Source organism: Pelecanus crispus, chromosome 1, assembly GCF_030463565.1.
Source record: "Pelecanus crispus isolate bPelCri1 chromosome 1, bPelCri1.pri, whole genome shotgun sequence".
Lineage (NCBI taxonomy): Eukaryota > Metazoa > Chordata > Aves > Pelecaniformes > Pelecanidae > Pelecanus > Pelecanus crispus.
Genome location: NC_134643.1, coordinates 17,967,073 through 17,990,446, shown reverse-complemented (window position 1 = coordinate 17,990,446; position 23,374 = coordinate 17,967,073). Strand labels below are relative to the sequence as shown.

The window sequence follows — 23,374 nt, the reverse complement described above, 5'->3', positions numbered from 1 at the left end:
GAAAGCCAACAGTCAGTCATGTACATTTACATCTATGTTTGCAATTGGGACCCTTCTTTATCCACATTAGCATATGAAGAAGGCGTCAGTGACTGAAGCCACTTGCGCCTGCTCTCACCTGCCATCGCAACCATAGGTGCCTCAGAAGAGAGAAGTTTACAGTGAGAATAAGCGGAAGGACTCTGTGGCCACTATGGGAGGTGGAGGAAGGGGCATACACACGAGAGGAGATGAAACATGGGGGAAATCTGATGCTGAGAGACAGAGCCCCCCCGTGCTGGCAGAGCAGAGGGTGAGTTGCAATGCATCACGAGTAGAGGCAGCAGAGTGACCGTAATGGTGCAGAAATCTCAATGCGCCATGCCTACAGCGAAATGTGAGCTGACGCAGTTCCACAGCTCATGAGGATCCTATGAGACACTACAGTACTGCTTTGAGGACTAAATTTGCTTTTGTTAGTGTGCCAGTTCTCCTTTCTTTCCCATCTCCTTTGAGCTCTTGTAGGGAGGACTTCCTACAGTTCTCAGTTTCCTTCTTTGCAAGCTCTGCAGGTCTCTCTGCATCAGCTCCAACAGAAGCATCTGCTTCAGACAAGGGCTGACAGTACCTGAGCTCACACCAGTAGTATTGAACAAAAATAATATCCAGTTACCCTTGAATGATTAATTTTCATATCTGCGTTCATGGATTCCCCCTGCTTGTGCTTCTCTGCCCCACTTCTTTACGGGCTGTTGACAATTTGCATTTGAAGTAGCTGGCTTCAATATTAGTAGATGTTTTGTGACAATTTGGGATGCCAAACTGGGCCCTGTTCACCTCCCCAAATGTGCATCTGCTTCCTTGCCCTGCTTTGCAAATCTAGCAGCTGAGTAGGGAGGGATTAGCCTCTAGACAGGGCTTTCAGAAACAGACTTTAATTAAAGGTGCAGGATGGAGCTCAGTGATCACCTCTGATTACTGGTGCAAATGCTTTAAGAAGAGAAATTAGAGCAATGGCGTATTAGGAGGTTCTCAGGTCTTAATATCTCAAGCAGTTCAGTCTTTTTAAAGTGATTTGGTCAGATTCTGCCTTCTGGTACCTGTGTGCAAATCTGGAGTAACCCCGGTACACCAAAGGTGTTGCAGAGAAGAGTTATTTTGCTTATGGCAATTCAGCATCCCTGTCCCTTCACCGCTTGCTCCTTCAAGTAGAGACTGAGTGCAGTGCTGCTGAGCATGTTACTCTACTCAGAAGGGAGAGAGGGAAGCACTACATTTTTTTTACAGTGGTAAGTGGTAGTAGAGAACTATTCTGTGTTTCATGCTCGTACGACCTTGTTGGTGTCACATTATTTCTTACTACTCAGCTTCTGGTGGTAACTTGGGATTACATTTGGTGTTTTCTAGGACGGTATAATTATTCAAATCCCACCACTTCCACAGCGGTGCACAGTGTGCACCAAGTGAGATCTGTACTTCTTAAGTAATTACAGAAACATCATTGCTTGATTAACAAGTTAAAGCATTTGTGAAAGAGAGGTAGAAGATGCACTCAGTGACCTAAGGAGCCCCCCCTGTATTTCCACAGTCTCCAAAGCACCCTGCATTTCCCAGACAACTCAGTAAAATGCAGCCAAAGTTAAATGATACTATATGTTAATAAATTGCAATATCCTATCTTTTGGCCTTGGGTAGTGTCTGGGTATGAGTCATGGACCTGTACAAAAAAACCCCAACAAATTCTGTTTACGAGTGTGGATGTAAGGAAAAAAAAAGTGTATTAGGTAGGTAATATTAAAATGTTTCCTCTTTTTGGGTGCTGACTAACCACCTGTTACAGCATTTTCTGAAGCCTTGGTTTACTGCTATGGAAACAACATGCAGGAGGTGTCTTGAGCCAACTGAGAAAGCGAGTCGAGAGAGGTCATTTTACAGAGCTTGAGCTGTTTTAAAGAGTGGCCCAGCACGTGAGCCTGGTGTCATAGCACAATTTCCCGTTCACGAGAGCCTCCTTCAAAGACAAATGCGAAGGGGTTTAGCCATTAAACACACAGCCGGCAGCAGTCGTGGAGTGAGATTTCTCTGGATTTCCCTAAGAGGAGACTATGAAATGTCTTCTTTGCAAAACAGGTCTCTGAAAAAGAGGCAAAGACAAATGGGTCTAGAGTATTTTATTTTGATCGTGAAAGTTCTTTGAAATTTTACTGCTTTTTTTTGCTTTCAATTTTATATCCATCCTTCATTAGAAAGGGTTTGGGTTTTTTTATGAAACTGAAGGAGAAGATACATTTGGCAACTGGGGAAGCCCTTTTCAATTTTACTGGAATGAAATTAAAGTAAGTTAGAGGTCATCAAGGCTCAAGTCTGGCTGCACACACCCCACCCCGCAGGTTTCATGCCTGTGAACAGTTCCCCCGCCCCTCCCCGAAATGCAATGTTAAAGTTTGCTTCTGCTTTGCTGCTCAGCGTAGCTCACCCATGTGAGCTGTCCTGCTCCACCTCCACCTCCTTGTAGTTACAAATGCACAAGTTTGTTTTGGTTGGAAGGAAGAAAGAAAATAAAAAGAGGAGTAAAAGCCATCTTTGGGGTAATTCTCTGCTCTTGTGGGGGTATTAGAGGAAGAGCTGCTTCCACCTCTCGTTAGCAGTCGTGGGAGTCAGCTGTAACGGGGACAGCCTGGGCTGGAGGTCAAGAGCAGGGACTCTATACAGTCGTTCTTACCAGTACAGGATTTTGAGTTCTATGTGGATATCAAAAAAAAAAAAAAAAAAAAAAAAAGGGGTGGTAGAAATTATCTAAGTCATTCCTAATGAAAGTCTCACTGGAACGGATATGTTTGTGTTAATTTATATTGGTTTCAGTGACACGATACTGGGAGATTTCTGGTAGAAATGTTTTTTCTCCGCTAGATGCTTTCTGCAGACGCTGCAGCCAGCTGTCGTGACACCTGTGTATGCATCTTGCTCTGTGTTTCTTTGACACCGGGGATGACGTCTGTGTGACGAATTGTGGAGCCGGGCTGGGTGACAGCCAGGTATCACCACTGGCCACCACACTGCCCCCAGCCCTCCTGCCTGCGCTGCCTCTGACCTGGAGCGTGCCGAAACCCTCTCTCTTCCCAGCACATGTTTATGGGAATTTTTCTGTCCTTTCCACTAAGGTTGCCCCATGCTGTGCCGCTGCTGCCTGCGCTGCTCGGGCACCCCAGCAGCCCTGTAAGCCTCTCCTGATCCGTGTTGCAGCTGCTTTGCCTTTCTCCCCATTACCAGCTGTCACATCCAGAGAGACGTACTTCTTTCCATGCAAATCCTGAATCTCTGCTTCCCTTCCCCAGGAGTCCACCTGTGAGACATTCAAGGAAATTAGTGCTTCGGGCAGCCAGCACGGTGAGGTCCTGCAGCTGTGGACCACCGTGGGTAGGATTTGGCCACCTCAGGCATCAGCCGGTTTCTTGCAGGCTGGGAGGCAGAGGGGGGTTTCTGGTGTGCCCTGCAGAGAGAAGGAGCGGGTCTCCTCATGGGCCCACGGCACATTCGCAGGGTTTATTGACCCAGTGCAGTGACTCTGGGTGCTATAAGTGGGTGCCCTGTCAGCCTTTAGAAAGCTCCTTCATGAAGATGCTCAGCACTGGCCAAGTACAGTAACATCAGCCTAAACCTAAACAGGGCTAAAGAGGTTTCTGAAAACTGGGGAAATTTTAGAAAATACCTGAAATACACTTCTGAGAATTGTATCACAGGATTGATGCCATGACATAAGCCTGATTTTATCGGTGGAGGGGGAGAGGAGTGGCTGCACTCAAGGGCAGGCTCTGCAGAGATGATGTCCTGTCCATACAGATGGCCCAGGAGCTCAGGTGGTGAAAAAGTGTGCTGTGGACACCGAAACAGCAAATCCTTTCTACTAATTAAACTTCACCAATTATCTGAGCTCTTGGGAAATGACTCCACAGTATGAAGCATCCTGCAGGAATTCAGATAAGCTTTTTGCAGACGAAAATCCTGATTTACAGACGGCTGCTTTTCACAGTGTGTAGTACAAAATTTTTAAAAGGGGGATTTTTTAAAAATAAAATTAATATTTATACTCACTCAGGGATATTATTTATCCTATACTGTATGCATACAAATGGCTGACACAGGGGTTTGGTATGTTTTACGAAAAGGTGATAGCACCTCTACTAATGCTTGGTGAAATCTTGCCCTTCTGACTCAGTGGTTTCTCAGGAAGCCGCACTCTCTTGGAGTCATAACCAGAGTACAGTCTGGGAGCTTGGGCTGAAGGCTTCATGTCCGACAGTCCCGTAATGCTCAGGCTCTGCAGATATTAGTGGGACTGTGTGGGTAAGGATTCCTAGAATGAGGATTTTCATGTTTTCCCTGAATGATTTACATCTTAAGGCTCAACACTAACAGGGAGAGTTTTTAAGGATATTTTGCACAGGCTCAGTATTTTGTATTTTTCCATAAAATACAACTAAAACAATGAAAAATAATGCCTTTAAAGATATTAACAGCAATCTACTGCTACTATAATGAAGGAAAGATATATATTCATTAGACTTTGTAGAAAATACAAGCAGCCTTGAGAAAACTCAGTGTACAGTGAAGCTTTTTTCCATGGGTAGCTTATTCCATGGGAGTCAAAAAGTGCTTCTTCCATGGCACCATTAAGGTCACCGCATGTCCAGCCTTCACTGGATATGTCCCCTTTTCCACTTGGAAATTTTGCCTGTGTTGAAAAAGAGGACTTTGCTGCTGGGTGTCAGGACGTCCAGCGATCTGGTAAGAGCAATAGTTTCAATGGAATGTCTGGAAATGGTGGATAAATTGTCACTGCACCGATAAAACTTTGTGCTGTGCGTGATGCAGGTGGCATGAGGGATCATCCCGCGCTGCCGAGGCAATGGCTCGGTGGCAGGCATGTGCCTGCTGGGTGCTGGCACTCGCCTGTAATGAGTGCTTGTCTGGGTCATCTGCAGCCTTGGCAGAGTAGGGAGGAAAGAACCATCACCCAGAAGAGAAAGACGCAGTCACCTTGCCCTTGGCCAGAAGCACGAGACTGCCAGGTAGAGTCTAGCCTTGTACCCTCCTGGTGATACCCTGCTAACGCTGTAAGATCAAGGATGTATTGAGAGCACCAGTGTTTTCCTCTGTTATCTAGTGTAGTAAATTCCTTTAAAGATAATATTTTCCTTATGGAAATTGCTGGGTAGCCTTATATTTGTTCTAGAACGCAAAATACCTGTTTTGCTCAAGATCTGTGTCTTAAAAAGTGTCTGACAGAAAATTTTATCTGATTCTTAAAGTGAATCACGTAGTTCTGAATCCATTTCTACAGCTCAGCTGAGTGGAAATCATTGGATAGGCATTTGAGATTACAGTATCGTTTCTGAAGATCAGTGTAGTTTCTGCGTTTCACCAGTGGCTCCGAGTCCCTGATGTTACCCACTTTAATCTGTCATAACTTGACCTGCCCTTTCTCTGCATCAGCTTCCCAAGATGACGTATGGCGATAGGAGTCAAGCTCTTGCATTCTCCTGATTTTGTCTGTGGGGCTGCTTTTCTCTTCAGGGAAGTTTTGGGGAGAAAAATACCCACTGCAGGCTCAGGACTATAGAAACAGGAAACAAATGCTTTGTCCTTTTTGATTCACGTCCAGCATACTAGTTTTAACGGCAAGGATCCAAGAATAATGTTCTCAGTTGACCATGTGGCCAAAAATACAATGATCTCATTGCCAGTGGCAAGTGGCACGTAGATGGTTAGCTAAGCAAAGTTCTTTTTTGTTTTTACATTGCATTTTCAAAAGATTGTGTGGGTTGCCTATCAACAGAGAATCTGGACAAAGTACATAAAATTTTTTCTATAAATATTGCCAGTGCCTGGCGAGTCTTTCCCAAAACTACAAAAGTTTGGTAAGGGTGTTTTTGCCTGTTTATTTTATCTCTCTGTACTTATTTCTTTATTGTAATCACGTGATGCAAGCAACTATTTTTTATTTCAGTTTCTTATTTGCTTAAGTTCTATTTTCTGAAGTTTATTTGCTTATTTGCTTCTTATTCTGCTTAACTCAGCAGGCCTCATTTAACAGAAAAGATCAGCAAAACTGGTCAGTTGAAAATCTAGTAAGAAAAAAGAAAATCTATTCCCTTTGAAACCAAAAATGGGGAAAAAATGGTTTTTTGTTTAAGAAAATATTTTCATTCTGGGGATATCTAATTAGGTCAAGCTAATTGAAAGTCCAAATTCTTCAGACTGTGGGAGATGGGTGTATTTTGTGTCGGATCCCAGCGAATGGACCTTGATGCTCCCATCACTTCTCTTGATTTTGATCTATTTCTTATGAAAAACTCTTAAACACTAATTGACCTTGAGAGAGAAAGAGAGAAAAGACAGAGTTATAAGGCTCTGAAAACTTTCCTTTAGGGCATGCATGTTACAGGTGGGACATCCGTGCCCCAGTCATTGCTCCCATCAGCAAATTTGGTGTGAACTGAAGCAGCATGAGAGCATTACCCTGCTTGTGTGGGTCGCTTGTGTTCGAGCATGTTCGAATCTCCTGGGGCAGGAGTAGCTGAACAAACCTTTCCTGTGCCCGGTTCACATGGAAGCTGACACATAGCCATTACTACTTATCCTTCCCCAGACAGATAGCCCTCTGTTTTTCCCTTGTATTAATTTGTAAATGGTCTTATGATGACTGAAGCTACAAAAACTGAAAAAAAATACACGTATAAAAAAATACACGTAAAATACTCTTCATTTCCCAAGCTGTGCTTTGGCAGAGCACAAGCACGGGCAGCAACCTGTTGAGCTACCACAGCTGAATTTTTCTGGTGGTTTTTCTGTTTCAGGGAACTGGGCAAGTTTCTGCATTGCCCACTGTATCAATAACTCTTTCAGCTGATACATAGCTGTTTTGAAAGCTTGGCTGTAAACAGAAATTACATCAGAAAAACGTCATCATTGTCTTTTGTCATTGTTCCCTCCTTTGTTTTCCAGTCAAGATAGCAAACCTGAACTCTGTCCAGCGGGAAGTGTCCCCATGATTTCATTGTGGGTCGCAGCAAGGAGCAGAGTGTATCTGCAGGCAATAGGAAAATGGGAATATGGAGACGCTTAGAAAATAAACGTGATGGATTTTGTTTTGCTGACACTGTTATGAAAGGATCCTTTTGAGGTTACTAACAGGCAGTACGGGTGCAATCAATGAAGCAGAGAAGCTATTTCCTTATTGCTGCTCCCAGTTTTGAAACCCCCAGGCCCCCACCCCAACTCTTCCCACCCCCTCTTGCCATCCCCAAAATAGTTTTCATCCACTCCTTCTTTGAAACTGCAGAGAGAGATTTGAGCAGAGCCCTGGCTTGCCTGGGGAAGTTCTTGCTTTAATCGGACCAAGTGAGTACAAATGTTTGCAAGGGGAAGCGTAGCTACGAGGAGAATGGAGGCTTTTGTGGGGACCCAGCAGTTGCTCCCCCGGCAGCACAGCCGAGCACCCCGAGCAGGGGCTCTCTCTCTTTTGAAGTGGAGTTAGTGACGTAAAAGCGTGTCTCGGGGTAAACACGCTGCTGTTATCTCACTCTGTACAAAATACATCATTTACTTGAAGACCATCCCTAAATGGAGATTAATGCTGCAGCATCCCGTGACTGCACTTTAGTTTGTCTGGTGCTTTCATGGATCTTTAAGAAACCTGTTTCAAGTCCTGTATTACAACTGGTTACAGCTGGGAAGGTAGAGATGCCCATGAATAGCCCTTTGGCTGTGGGGTGAGTGGGTAACTGGGCTCCCCGTGCCTGGGCTTCGTGCACCCCGATGCTCGCCGACGTCTCCCCCTGCCCAGCAGTGCCGCGTCCAAGCCACTGCGGCCACCGCTGCGGTGCACTGCGAGATGTGGCTGCAGGCAGCGCGAGCCTGCTGGGAAACCAACGCTTGTCTTTTAGCTATGGACATTTAGCTATGCATTTAATTAGAATGAAAATGTAAATGATATTAAAACCGTCTCCCTTTAAATTTCAGAGAGGCTTAAAAATTATTGCAGTAATTAGGCAATATTTTTGATTATATATGAAACGAGATCAAGCTTGTGGGAGGTGGCGGAGCCCCCAGCAAGTCAGTCTGTGAATCTATCTGGTGTAGCAATCTGAAGTGGAGTTTTTCATCTGAGCAGGTCCGATGAGTGCTGTAAATGTGCAGTCTCCGTGGACATTAGCATGGAATGGAAATCCGCCTCTTCAGCCGGAGTTTAAAAGCTGCGTCGCAGCTCACGTGCTGGCTGTGGAGCAGCAGCAGGGTGGGCTCCTGGGCTGTGCATCCCCTCCAAGGGCCTGTGCGGCCACGAGCCGGGCAGGGGAGCGCAGCCGGTGACGGCAGGCAGGGAAGGGAACCGGCCGAGCTGCGACGCTGGGGCAGGCTCAGCCCCGCTGCCGAGCATGGCTGGGCAGAGGAGTCTTGCCGGTCCTTGCTAGCAGTGAAAACCAGCTGAGGTAGACAGACATGTGCAGAGCCTGGGAAGGAAAATCAGTTTGCATTTTAGCTAGCAGGGAAATCTCCTTGTCAGTAAAATGGTCTGGAAGGAGCTGGTTATTAGCGTGCTCATGCTATCGTCCCGTATATTGTACTTCCCTCTAAGTACCCTTCATCCTTGTGCTTTCTGCTCAGGACAGGGACTTGTTTCCACCTGCCCACCTTGCTGCTGCTGCATCCCTGCCAGCTTCCCCTGCCTGCATCTCACCCCCCCCAGCAGTTATACCCCGTGTGCACCAGGTATCTGAAGAGCAAGAGGTGATGCTTGCGAGAGAGCTTCGGGGGAAGTTAGGTGAATTTTCAGCCTTGCTGCAGTCAGAATTCAAGAGTGCTTATTCCTGCCAGCAGATCCAACTTGCCTTACTTCCCACCCTCTGGAAATATTCCCCCAGACTAGTGTTATCAACCCAATTAGCATTTCAAAATTCTCAGCTTGCAGGTGCTGGTTTCAGAAAAGCTAATGGCAGTCTTGTACAGTGTTGAGCAATCCAGTTGGCATCCATTTGTTCGTCATCCCCTGTTCGAGCTGCAAACTTTGTGTACAAAGTAAATAATCCTCAACAGCACAGGCTACATTAAAGATAATGATGCCAAAAATTAGTCTGGTTTTTTCTGTTATACACGTTGGGAATTCACAGTCGCTTCATGCACAGTTTCTTCTCCCGCAGCTTGCTTTTTTTCTTAGCTGATTTAGCTGGTACTGCTACAGCTGCTGCCAAGGGGACCGCAGAGTGAGAGCTGCTGTGAGTTGCAAGCCCCAAGTCCCACTGCCCACCTTCCCCCGGTGTCCCAGACAGGTCTGTCAGGATGGAGACATGACTCATCTTCCAAAAAAGAAGTAGCTGAAAGTTTGACTTAAGGTGTTTTTAAGAGTGTCTGCAGCCTGCGGGCATTAGGGGTGGCTTTGCCTGGAAGTGTCTGGACAGACTTGTCAGGATCCTTTGCTTGCACTGACCCTGACATCATTTCACGAGTGCGGGTGTGGCTGACGCTGTCATGGGGCGGTGCAGTGGCAGGGCACAAGCTGGCATAGCCATAACCCAGGTACATACCCCGTGTCCTGGGTGGGCCGGGGCAGACCCCTCGGGTGCTCTGAGCTGCCGCAGTGGCAGCGGGATGGTGCTGGAGGCAATGTGGTTAACGCTGATTTAGGGAGAGCTGGTCGCTGGTGCAGTCATACATAGGCACTCACTCTCTGCCAGCATGGACCATTGCTTGGCAATATCTGGCAATCTTCCAGCCTTGGACTAGTTAATCTCAGATACCTTCTTTTCCCCCCAAAGACATGTTTTCCCCAGGACACTCCCCTCTCGTGTAGCTCAGTCAGGACTGAGTCCCCATTGCTGGTGTGCTTGCATACCCCATGTGGCTCAGCTGCCTTCTGTTTTACCTTGCCCTGTGATCTAAAATCCCCCCGTAACACCTCATAACACATCTTTCTTTTCCCCCTTCCTGTGGCCCTTCCGAACCCTCTATTTTTTCAAAGGACACCAGGCAACATTGGACAGTGTTTTCAAAACTGAGCATCTGCAGAAGGGGGGCTGCAGCAGCTCATCCTTCCTGGAAATTTAAAGACGTTGAGGTACGGATTCGGACACCTGATTTTAGGAAAACCGTTACAACCTTTACAACTTGTGCTGTGCAGTCCATGTTGCATGCTTTTACTGTCTGCATGCCTGCCGTGCTCATCCCTTCTCACAGAATCATAGAATCGTTTAGGTTGGAAAAGACCTTTAAGATCATCCAGTCCAACCATTAACCTACACTACCAAGTCTACTCTAAACCAATCAAGGGTAGACTAGACTAAACCATGTCCCAAAGTGCCACATCTACCCGTTTTTTGAACACTTCCAGGGATGGGGACTCCACCACCTCTCTGGGCAGCCTGTTCCAATTCTTGACTACCCTTTCCATAAAGAAAGTTTTCCTAATTTCCAACCTAAACCTCCCCTGGTGCAGCTTGAGCCCATTTCCTCTCGTCCTATCGCTAACTACTTGGGAGAAGAGACCAACACCCACCTCACTACAGCCTCCTTTCAGGTAGTTGTAGAGAGCGATAAGGTCTCCCCTCAGCCTCCTCTTCTCCAGACTAAACAACCCCAGTTCCCTCAGCCGCTCCTCATAAGGCCTGTGCTCCAGACCCTTCACCAGCTTCCTTGCCCTTCTCTGGACACGCTCCAGCACCTCAATGTCTTTCTTGTATTGAGGGGCCCAAAACTGGACACAGTATTCCAGGTGTGGCCTCACCAGCGCCGAGTACAGGGGGACAATCACCTCCCTGCTCCTGCTGGCCACACTATTCCTGATACAAGCCAGGATGCTGTTGGCCTTCTTGGCCACCTGGGCACACTGCTGGCTCATGTTCAGCCGGCTGTCAACCAACACCCCCAGGTCTTTTTCGGCCAGGCAGCTTTCCAGCCACTCTTCCCCAAGCCTGTAGCGCTGCATGGGGTTGTTGTGACCCAAGTGCAGGACCTGGCACTTGGCCTTGTTAAACCTCATACAGTTGGCCTCGGCCCATCGGTCCAGCCTGTCCAGGTCCCTCTGCAGGGCCATCCTACCCTCCAGCAGATCGACACTCCCACCCAACTTGGTGTCGTCTGCAAACTTACTGAGGGCGCACTCAATCCCCTCATCCAGATCATCGATAAAGATTAAACAAGGCTCGCCCCAAAATAGAGCCCTGGGGAACACCGCTCGTGACTGGCTGCCAACTGGACTTAACTCCATTTACAACTACTCTCTGGGCTCGGCCACCCAGCCAGTTTTTTACCCAGTGAAGACTATGCCCATCCAAGCCATGAGCTGCCAGCTTCCCAAGGAGAATATTGTGGGAGACTGTGTCAAAGGCTTTGCTAAAGTCCAGGTAAATGACATCCACAGCCTTTCCATCATCTACCAGGCGGGTCACCAGGTCATAAAAGGAGATCAGGTTGGTCAAGCAGGACCTGCCTTTCATGAACCCAAAAAGGCATTGTGCTTCCACCACTATGGAAACAGATTTAAAATGCGTAAAATATCACTGTATTAATATTGTCCCTTCCAAACCACTGCTGTAGGCACTACAAAGCTTCACTTCTATAAGTAGAAATGAGAAGCCTACGAGCAATGTCTTTTGCTTTCTGCTCCTGCCATCTTGATTTTCAACGCTGAGCCTTTTCCTGAGCATACTGTTGCTCTTGCTTGGAGCTGCCGGCTCGGGAATGAAGCTCTGCACTAGTGCACTGGCAAGGACTCGGGGAATTAGGCTCTAGGCGCAGTTTTGGCCGGGAGCGAAGCCCACTGAAGTCAATGGGAATCTTCCTGTTGACGTAATGGGGTTTGGAGCAGACCTGGGCTTCGACGTTCTTCAGGGCAGTGATTCCGACATGAACCTTTGGCACTGTGTGAATAACAGTCAATTATTTTTATATATCCTTTCCAAAGCCCACAACTTGTGTTGGCAGTGAGTGCTCCTAAATGCATGAAGCTGAGACTGGTGGTCTGAAACGAAGGGACAAAAGCAATGACATAAGCTTCATGTGGCCAAGGGGAATCATTTCCATGTCATTTCATCTGACATGATATAAAGAAAGAATTGCTCATGAGAGGCTTTTCCAATCCCAGCGAAAAAATTTGAATCCTGTGATAGAAGGATTTGACAGAATCCATTAGTGCCTGTCTAAGAAACCATAGGACATTATACAAAACACATTTATGTTTTTCCAAAAGGAGGTGTATACCTCAGGGACATTACTTTTCTGTTATTGCACAATTTAGTATCACTTTTCTCTAGCAAAAGAGAAATTTGTACTTTCATCTGTTCCTACCAAAAACCAGGAACTACTTAGGGATGCACGGTGGACATTTGCCACTACCCATCGCTCTGGCCTTTCAGAGATCTAAGGCCAACACCAGCCCCCGCGTCCTTTGCCAGGGTGCCCTGAAGGCACTCACACTGGGGTCACGTACACAGTTTCTGTCCTGAAATGCTCCTCCAGTGAGGCTGCTCGCTGACTGGGAAGACGCTGGGGTAGGGTCTCTGTAAGTTCACAATCACACCTATTTTCCTTTTCCTTTCTGGTAATGTTTTCTGCTGTTTTGGCAAAGCATCTTACTTAGGTTTCCATGCCATTTTCTCTGCATTTTCTTTCAGGATATTTTCTCTGTGCTATAGGCCCCTGAACTTTTCCATAATGTAGGAAATATTTTAAAGAGTTTTCTTATGGATGCTTGTAGGCTTCTCATTTCTACTTATGGAAGTGAAGCTTTGTAGTGCCTACAGCAGTGGTTTGGAAGGGACAATATTAATACAGTGATATTTTACGCATTTTAAATCTGTTTCCATAGTGGTGGAAGCACAATGCAAGGAAGGGACTTGGCCCTGCAAGACTTGCAGACTTTCTGAGGCAAACTGAAGCTTAGCGCAGGACTATGCATCTCACTTTTATGGACATCTGCTGGTTTTTTACCGCTTTCTGCTCAGCGGGAAGCATGGTTTGGGTTCCAGCTCTGCTCAGGCAGCCACGTATTGCCTGAGGTCTCCATTGCTATGAGCTGGTGCTACTTATGTGCTACTGCCGCCCAAGCAGCGGAGTGGATGCTAAAAGTATGGCATCCTCATCATTATTAAATCGAGGTTTAGTACTGGACTAGGTGTGTATTAACTCCCATACACAAAGACATGGCTGGAAGCAATGGGGGATGGAGGTTTGATCATTCAAAGGCATGTTACCAAGCAATGTTTCCTACCCATGGGCATGCGTGCTTCTTATGAGCTGGGAAGAGCAAAAGGTTATTTGAACCTATGGAGTGTCCTTATTCTGCGTTTTGCTAGCGAAGGAGTTTGCGTGGCTCTCATAAACTCTGACATCTGCTACTTCCAGATACATTATAAAGCAGAATTAGAATAGATGTGGGTAGGGCTATCTATGAAAGAAAGCTCTGATGCTAAAGTATTTATATCAAATATTCAGCTTTGATATGCAGCCCTAAGACCTTTGTATATAATAAACCAAAGAAGTGTTAATTATTTTATTTCTGCCAACTTAAAAAAACAAACAAAAAGATCCTTTCTGGCCAGGTACTGCCATTGCCAAATGTGCATTTCAGTTAAACTTTGCTGTGTTTACATTTCTAGATAATAAAATTCTTTGGTTTATGGACTGCCAGAAGATAGAAAGCTGAGATTAAAGTCTTGGATTGGACTGGGTTTGTCGTAAAGTAAGGTTAATCATGGAACAATGAATATAATCAATTCTTAGTTATTAGTCTATTTTAGAGAGGTTCAAGCTTTTGTCAGCCTTACTGTCTTCTTTTTTCTTTGTAATGCGTCAGGGTATGTGATTGCTATTAAATCTTTTCGTGGAGGATGAAGATAGTTCTGTTTTTAAGGCACCTATTCAGCAATGACAATGACACAAAAGACAACAGTCTGCTTTGATTTCCACCTTCAAGAGATTTCTTTTGTAGAAAGCATACATAAAATAATATTGGCAGGATATAGATTCAGTGTGCAGGACTGCATTTGCAATGAACACCTCTTCTCCTGTGCGGCCACCCGGCCATCCAGAATCTTCTTTGTCCATTCACTGGCGTGTGAGATGGTAAGAGTCTTTCACTTCCCACCTTGTTTTTGATAAACTGGGCTGCAACAGCTTTTGAAAGAACCTTTTATGATTTGTTTAGGATATTTATGTTGCCTTCATAACCCCAGTATCTCAGCATTTCAGCATCTGCACCCACTACTCCACAGTGTACATTTAAGTGCCATTATCCCCACTTTACAGAAGAGAAACTCGAGGACAGAGTGACAGAAGCCATTGGTACAAGGGGTTTAGGAGCCAACCCCGCAAAAGGATGGACTGAATCCTATCTTCCTCCTTGGTCCGTCCTGCATTTCCCTTTTCTCAGGCTATCCAGGTGGCAGGGGCTTGGGCTGCTAAGATCCAGGCTGTCTGCTCAAGCCACTCTTAGCAGGATGCCTATGCGTCCCATCTGCCAGCACAGCTCATGTTTTCAGAGCTCCTTCAGGAAGACTTCTGCATCCAGCCAGTTTGCTGAAGCCAAGCAGATGATGGCTGTGAGATCTGGTGACAGCTAAGCCTTAAATATGTGTGTGTATTCATCTGTGCGAAGGTCTGCTCCAAAGAGCAAAGTGTAGCCAGAGTTCCTCCTGCCACTCCTAGGATCACTTGAAGTGTGTTTCACACCCCTGACTGAAGCCATCTTGCATCTGCCAAAACATGATAGGGACTTTTTATAGCTGTATCATAAGACCTTTGAAAAATCAGGTTGTTAGATCCTTTTTAGCAGAGTAACAGATTGGTTGTGCATGTATATCAGACAGCTGCATATGGTAGGCATGTCAGACAGTGAAAGGACATTAAGTATTACTGCTCCATAAAATAGGACTCCTAATATTATTTTTCTCACATTTCTGGCAGTACACATTTGAAACTTCCATGGAATATTTCGTCTGTGAATCTCAAAACACATATCATGTCTTTAGGGCTTAATTCAATTCCCAATAAAGACGAGGACAAAATTTCCACTTTCTTTATTGCACTTGTTCCAGCCCTCAAAGCGAATGTTGTCTGTTGAAAGTAGAATAGATACTAATTTGGTCCCATAAAACCCAGATTGTTTCAACTTTCCACAAATTTCTGAATGAATAGATGATTGGATCCCGTGTTGCTGCTCTCAGACTCGCTGGTGATATGAAAGAGGCGCTTGTCCCGCAGGCTGTATAGCCGTGCCACTCTTTTGTTGCCTATAGCACACATGCTCAGCTCCTTTTTACTCTTTTTGTTTTAACGGTCTGCAACAGGGCTGCAGAAAGGCAAATTGGCTTTTAAAACACGACTTCATTTTGTAGCTATACGTCTGTGCCCAGTTTTCTTCTGTGCTGCCTGTGGAACAAGGAGACTGTGTGGTGTCTGACACCGGGCTTTTTCCAGTGATTTATTAACTGTGTCAGAATAGCTGTTGTGAATGCTGGGAAGCTCTTGCATATTGTGACAGTTGATATTGATTATGACAGTTTGTAGACTCTAGAGCGTTGTCAGACAGTGGATCGTATTTTGTCTTCTTACTATACATACCATGGGCTATAGATCATAGTGTTTTCTTAAGAAAAGGACCCATTGTCCAGCATTCTCGCTGGTATGAGGGAACTTCTGTAGCGTATTGTGCAACAAATAGCAAAATAGTTCAGGCACCCTATGGGACAGGCAGGCAAATGTCAATTGCTTTAGGAAAAAAAAATGTGAATAGTTTGTTCTGCTTCTGGCCTTTCAGGGGAGCAAGCCGTGCAGTTGACAGAAGCGGGTGAACTGGTCTGAGGGTGTCACTTATGAAAATATGGTGCATCCTGTATTGTCTGTTGGCCAGAAATCCACAGACCGTGCAGGAGGAGGAGGAGGTTGCAGTGAGGATTTTGGCTACCCATCGTTGCTTTGGGTCTCGGTAGAGGCTGAAACTACACATTTCTAAGATGAGTCTGAGGAAGAGGAGATAAAGATTTCTGCAAACTTGGGAGAAAGTGAAAGCTGGTGTGTGACCTTCTGTGAGGGGCACATCAAACAGATCACCCTGAATAATGACCTCTTCTGACTGTTTGGTTTTAGCTAGGCAGTAGTAAAGTAGCACACAGGAGAAAAGATTTTTCTATTTGCCTAAAAGCTGCTCAGTGTGGAAAAAAGTCAACAGCTGAGCTTTTACAGATAACCTGAGCAGGAGGAGGGAGTCAAAAGCTGTTTGGTTAATTATGCTGCCATAATTTACTATATTGCTACTATATTATTGGAGGAAAAAATCTTCCAACAATACATTTCTTTTTAAAACAAAACAGCACTGGAGGTGTAGTGGTGACAGTGAATAGGAAAGGAGCCATTCTGATTTTTCTGTTCTTGAAAGACCTTTTATAAGAGACCATAATGGGTCATAAACTTTCACTTTGAGATAGTAAACCTTAGGAAGGTGGCCTTTAGCAATCCGTGCTATTTGACTTTTGATCTCACACTGGGTTTAGATTGATTCAATTGCAGTTGCTGCTGCAATTTTACATTGATGTGATTCAGAATCCATTTCCACATGTACCCTATGGTTTAATTGAAATAAATGTAATAGCAGGTCACTTGTGAAATGATTATTTCTAGCATACTTTACGCCAAGACTATGGCACTGAGCTGGGACCTAGGGGAACTGAATTCAGTTCCTAACCCCCCTGTGGGCCTGTTATTGGCCACTCAAACCAGTTCATCTCTCTCATGAGATGAACTCATCCCCGTTTCTGGTTGTTTATTTACACTGTGAGATCTTTGAGAAGGAACATTTCCTGTCAGAAGCCAGTCTTGATCTCTCCTGGGGTTTCTAGATGTTGCTGTAATACTAACCATATTTTATGTAATACAATCTGTATTTTCCTAATGAGTCCTTAATGTTAGTAAGGAGACAGAATTTAACTAAATGGTTTGGTTTCAGTGATGATGGAACTTCACGTTCCATGCTCACATTGAATTTGCATTAATTATAGCACTTGTGTCATAATTATTTTTCATAATGATAGAATGCTCTAGAGTTTGTACATTCACAGCACTACTGTAAGCTTCAGGATGTACTGAGATTTTACGGTGGCATCTCTCAGTCCAGTGTCAGGTATTAGTGCTATATTTATATATTTATGGGTTTTATTGCAGAACATCCACAACAACAGCAGAAATGCTTTAAAGGAAAGATAAAATGGAAGAGTTTTTAAATGTCTGCTTTTGCTACAGATGTATTTTATTAGATTTTTTTTTTCTAATTTTCATAAAGTATGTTGAAGAAGTTAGGTGTGAGGAATGAAGATGCTCAGGTGCTCAAATGTGAAGACTTCTTTCCTTAAGTGACCTTTATTTAAAGCTCTGGTCACAATTCTCTGTCTGTGCATAGTTCTGGCTCCTTAAGCCTGAGACCACACCTGGAGAAGGTAATTTTGGTGTTGTGCTGTGAAAAGCAACAGCTTCCCAGCACCTGTTATAGACACCTGGAGAAGGTAATTTTAGTGTTGTGCTGTGAAAAGCAACAGCTTCCCAGCACCTGTTATAGAGTAGCAGTGACTTGTATTGAAGATCCATTCAGTCACTGTCACGAGAGGCTTCTTCCCCTTGGCTTCCCCGTGGCCATCCTGGGGCTCTCAGGCTGTCCATTTGCTCACTAGCCCTTGCCAGTTGTTTGCCTGGGATGTTCTCCAGGTGCTCTCAGCTCTTCAAGATGTCTCTGGTCCTTTGAGTTGCAATCCTTAAGAGATTTTGTTTTGTTTGCCTGAGTAAAGGCATTGGTAATCACTGCAGAAGGTGGATACATTTCCCTCTCCCATCCCGGTGCCCTGAAATGCCTTGTAGGACTGTTTTATTTCCAGGAGATTGCAGGAGCCTCCTTGTCCGTAGGTTGAAGCCTGCTCTCTGACATCGCTGTTATCTTTCTCTCTTCCCTTCAGATGGTGTCCACAGTGTCACGGCAATCTGCACCCTGCGCGTCACCATCATCACGGACGACATGCTCACCAACAGTATCACGGTGCGGCTGGAGAACATGTCGCAGGAGAGGTTCCTTTCTCCCCTCCTGTCCCTGTTCGTGGAGGGGGTGGCGACAGTCCTCTCTACCGCCAAGGACGGCATCTTCGTTTTCAACATCCAAAATGACACAGATGTCAGCTCCAATATTCTGAATGTGACCTTCTCAGCTTTGCTCCCTGGTGGCATTCGAAACAAGTTCTTCCCCTCCGAGGACCTGCAGGAGCAGATCTACCTCAACAGGACCCTGCTGACCATGATTTCCACGCAGAGAGTGCTGCCCTTCGATGACAACATCTGCTTGCGTGAGCCCTGTGAGAACTACATGAAGTGCGTCTCTGTCTTGAAGTTCGACAGCTCGGCCCCGTTCATCAGCTCCAACACCGTCCTGTTCCGCCCCATCCACCCCATCAACGGGTTGCGGTGCCGATGCCCCCCGGGCTTCACGGGCGACTACTGCGAGACGGAGATTGACCTCTGCTACTCCAATCCCTGCGGGAGCAACGGGCTGTGCCGGAGCCGAGAAGGGGGCTACACTTGTGAATGCTACGAGGACTACACTGGTATGTGTTTATCTTATCTTTGACCTGTGATTTATATGTTAGACCAGGCCAGCTTATTTATAAGCCAGGCCAGCTCTGTGTCAAGCTGAAATTGCTGACATTCTTAGTCAAAGGGAGAAAAACTCCTGGCACTGGCTTCTGGTCGGAAGGAAGCTTGTGAGCATCACACATCACTTAGAGTAAGTCCCGTGTCACTTAAGGCAAGTCCTGTGTCTTAGTGCACACATGGTGGTAGGAACCATAGATTGCTCCAGGCCATACAGGGGGCCAGCAGCTGCTGAAGCAACTTGCATTGTGAGAATTTCTTCTCAAAATTGTTTGTGCAAACATATTTCTTTTATCTGGAAGGAAGAAGGTGGGAGACATCCCCTGTTTCATGGTTTTGCATGTTAATGCCTTCCCGGCCCCTTAGCAGTCCCCTCCTACCAGGATACAGTGGCGGTGCGCAGCCTCGGTAGGAGGTCGTCAACACTTGGTTGTCAACAAGTGCAGAGCATGAGGATGGTTCATGGTCCCAAGAAACTGCAATAATACACATTTATGGGAAGTACTGAAAGTCAGTTCCAGTTTGTATATGTCCAGATAAACTCCCGAAGGATGTAGCTACTTCCAGGCCTGTCTCCAGCAGCCTGCTGAGGAGCATACTTTGCCTCTTCATGGACTTGACAGCTAATAAAGATCAAAGTGCTGCTTCTGAAATACCCCTGAGAACTTATGGAAGAATATTAGCTGAATGTTTTCTGGTGCTTCAGTAAAGTCAGTGGGATTATTTATGTATTTGAAATTGCACACACAGTTAAGCGTTCTGCAGGGACGTGCTGCCGGCTGTAATTCATGCTGACGGCTCAGCAGTGTCTTCTGTGACCCCCACAAACAAGGGGTGAAGCAGAGGGGGCTCTTCCCAACGCTGCCTCTTGCTGCTGAAGTTATAAAAAATTGAAAACATAAATTATTTACATCTCCATGTAAAAAAAATCTAGATGATGTGTGTGTCTACTGGGCTGGATCCAGCCCTCTAGGTGGAAGGGTTTTCCTTCACTTTCTGTGGCTTTTGGCTCAGGGCTGTAATTAAAAATGCAACGATGGGAAGAGCCAGGAGTCAGGGAGTGGGGACATGGCAGCAGCAAGTAAGCTGGGCTTTCCCCACCAAGGGGGACAGGAGATGCTCCCTGAGATCAGAGCGGGGCTTAGGGCAGCAGGACCTTCCTAAGGAGATGCAGAGAAACTTTTCTGGTGAAATCCTGAATAGAGCTGTGAGGTGGTTGGGATATTTGGTCTTTGCTAAGGAGTGATTTCCCTGCCAGGCTTCTCATGAATGACTTCCACAGTGAAATGTGTTACAAAGTCCATTATCCATTACGTATAGCTAATGCAAAATACGTGCAGCATTGGGCATCACAAAATAGATTTTATGATCAGTTGATTTCATTAAACATGTTTACATACTATTATACTGTTAAAAGGAATGGTTAGAAGTAGCAAGTTTCATTAAACAAAGATATGCATATAAGTAGAGTTAATTCATCCATGTCTTAGGTTTTGGAATGACATGCATTCCTACATCACATTTTGAGGGTCTCTTGTTAGAAATCTTCAGAAAAAAAGACCAAATATACTTCAAAAATGAAAGAGAATTATTTTATATTAATAATTGATGGACATATTTAATAATTAACGCTATAGTCGGCACAGACACGGTACATATTTAGAGGAGAGGCACCATTTTATTCATACACAAAGAAAGATTTGATCTGTAACTGTATTTTCAGTATGTATTTTCATAGTTGTTGAGTTAAAAATTAACTGTCCTGCTGCCAGGATATTAAAGTGATCAGAAGTTAAGGAGTGAACACTGCTTATAGCCTTGCCATCTTTAGGTTTCAAAGTTACTATGCTTCAGTGAAACACTTTATTCTTTGGAAGGACAGTTTGGGTCATGATCGCAGTCAGGTTGGCCAGGGGAAAACACACGAACCATGATCAAGAGGGCTCTGGAATCCTTTATCCTGTAAATTGATAGAAATATTATTGAATAGTTCTGCTTTATTGCTGAATGAATGCAGTAGAAATTTAGTATCTACTCTGTGGTTTGTTACATGAGTGCCTTTAGGCTCCATGTTGCACGAGAATGTTTTTTCCATCAAACCTGACACACTTACCCACATATGGTGGTCATTAGTTGGTTGATTTTCATCCCCTTTACAGAACAAAGTGGAAAATGTTATCAACAAGTAATCTATTACCAGAAATATTTTGTGAAGATGCATTATTGAATCTTGTTCCTATCTCCCTTAAGAACTTTTATATTACCTATGATTTTTGTCCTTTCTTTAAATACATTCATATCCATTTGCAAGTTCAGTTTGTATATATTAATCACAGTGCTGTGTTTTCCGCTTGTATATAAATATTTATTGTTTACAACAATCCAGATTTTATATCTATTTAATAATTAAACAGCATAGGTTGGTTTCAATAGCAGCAGTGTGTATTGGCTCACAGAATGCAGTGACTGTAAATCAGAGTGAGCGGAGAATTGCTAAGGCTGAAAGTTGGGAGATTCTGGTATTACTGAAATGTTACCACGGTATTAACTCAGTGTAATAACATACCAGTATGAGGTACTTACGAATCTTTAAATTAATTGTAAAAGATGAAATATGAATGGTAATAGTCAATGAAATGCAGCCTGCTCTGGGAGCTCTCATGTTTCCATTTCCCAGTTAAGAGCCTATGTAGAAAAATAATTACAAGAAAATACTAAGATCTGTCATCTCTCTGGGGAGATATGCTGCAACTCGATGAGAAATCACTACACAATCATAACCCTGTACTGAATCTATCCGACTGGTCACCTGTTAAAAATATAGCGTTTATTTCCTGTAGAAGATAATTATGTCCTATCTTAATCAGATGGAATTTCCCTCTGTTTTTCTGCCCTGCTTTGAAGCCCTCCATTTGTTTTGGTGTAATTGTTAGTCATTTATACATGATGAAAGTTTCTCTGTCTCCAGGAGTCTTCTGTTACAGGCACAAAGGTAAACTGAGCTTCTACCAGGTATTTCTGAAACCTGATTACTGGCTAGTTTGGGGTGATTTGGAATTAGCTTCACTTCCTGTGATGTAAGGACATGAGTGAAGAAGGACATATATTTTTAATCATGTTTTCTTCAGAATAGCAACCCCTTTAACTTGTTTTCTTTATATACAAATTAGCGTAGAGAAATGAACAATGTGCACACTAACAGTCGTGCCATTGATGGCAAGGAGCTATGTGCATGACTAAAGGCTTAAAGGATGTCATTTAAGTTAAGCAAACAAATTTAATGAACTTGAACACTGTGGCAAGCCTACGTAATTTTTCCAGCTTTATTTCATGTATCTTTGAGCGCTGCAGAAGCAGCTGAGATGAACTATAGGTGAAGGCTTGGACAGAGGTGGACTTGTCTGTACTCCCCAGGGGCAAACCACTGAAGAGCAAATGCATCATGTCATCCACACTGGTTTTGGAGGCATGGTTGCCACAGCGGTTCCTGAATGAACTGGACTTCCAGCCCCATCCTGATGCCTCCTATAGGGAATACCACTACAGCCGTAAGTCGCCACCTTTTTGGGTGTGAATTCCCACGATTCCTGCCCCGCTGTGGGCGGGTGCCCCCTGCCATCGCTGGGTCCTCCTGCAGCTCTCGCCACAGTTCGATGCCCGTGGTCCTTCTGCTCAGCAGCTGCTGCAACTGCTCTCCTCCACACTCGTGCTCCCAAAAAGTAAAATGTAATTTTCGCAGAACAAAAGCACTCCAAGGGGAAAAAAAAAAAAACAACCCTGAAATAAGGACGAGATTTAATGTTCCCACAGATCTCCTTAGCACAGGGCATTCTCTCTGCCTCCTTTGCTACCTAACCCCTAGCAAGGAGCGATTTCTAGGGGAAAAGACCATCAGAGAATTTCCCATATCCTCTGCATCTCTCCTTGGATTTCACTTCAGAGATGGAAGAAATCTTAAGTGGTTGTAAATCTTCTAGTAATCAAATACAGCAATTAGAGATCTTTTTACGTGTTATACATTTTTCCTCCTGATTTAGTTTTGTGATACCATATTGACATGAGGAATCACGACATCTAACTTAGCCGTCTTGAATTCTGGCTTTGTAGCATGAGAAGGTAATAATAGCTGTTTTCACAGCATCGTGCCAGAAGTCCCTATTCATATTATTTAGTAAGTTCTCAGTGTTTGGCTCTTGCAAACATATAGCAGTAAAAGTAAATGTGAAGATTTGCTTCTGTGTTATCTTTACTTATATCCATTGTTCAGAAAGTAATTTCCCAGCTCAGTCTGATACCAGATTCTCATTTTTCAGGCCAGAGAGATTTATGTGGGAGAATTTCAGCCTTTAAGTAGAGAAATCTGGCAGCCAGGGTAGCCATAATGAGTGTTTTATCTTGGGCGAGAGGATCTGAAATTCCCTCTCGATTACACTTCTGCAGCTCTGCTGGTGCGGTGGGATCACAGGTGTGTAACAGCCAAAATCCCATGCAGCAAACTTTCATATGATTCATCAGGTTCCTTATTGCATCTTTAACTCCTTGTTCAGCTTATGAAAGGCCATGGTTTTGCAACGGCAAGGCTGAAAAAAGATTATCCTCACAGGGTTGTGGGGCTTTGCCAGCACTTTCAAACAGCTGTGACCAAGTTTGTCTTTGCCACAAAACACCAAATAAGAAATTCTGTCATTTCCAAACGCTCCCGTAAATGTAGGGATATTGT

General features: G+C 44.6%; 1 protein-coding gene across 1 annotated transcript in view; it reads left to right on the top strand.

The window, feature by feature from the left end:
• Positions 1–23,374, top strand: part of CELSR1 (cadherin EGF LAG seven-pass G-type receptor 1) — a 173,857-nt gene that overhangs the window by 55,104 nt on the left and 95,379 nt on the right. The window contains exon 2 of the mRNA XM_075712916.1: positions 17,970–18,608. Coding sequence (XP_075569031.1) covers positions 17,970–18,608 — 639 coding nt within the window. The remainder of the gene's footprint in view (positions 1–17,969; positions 18,609–23,374) is intronic.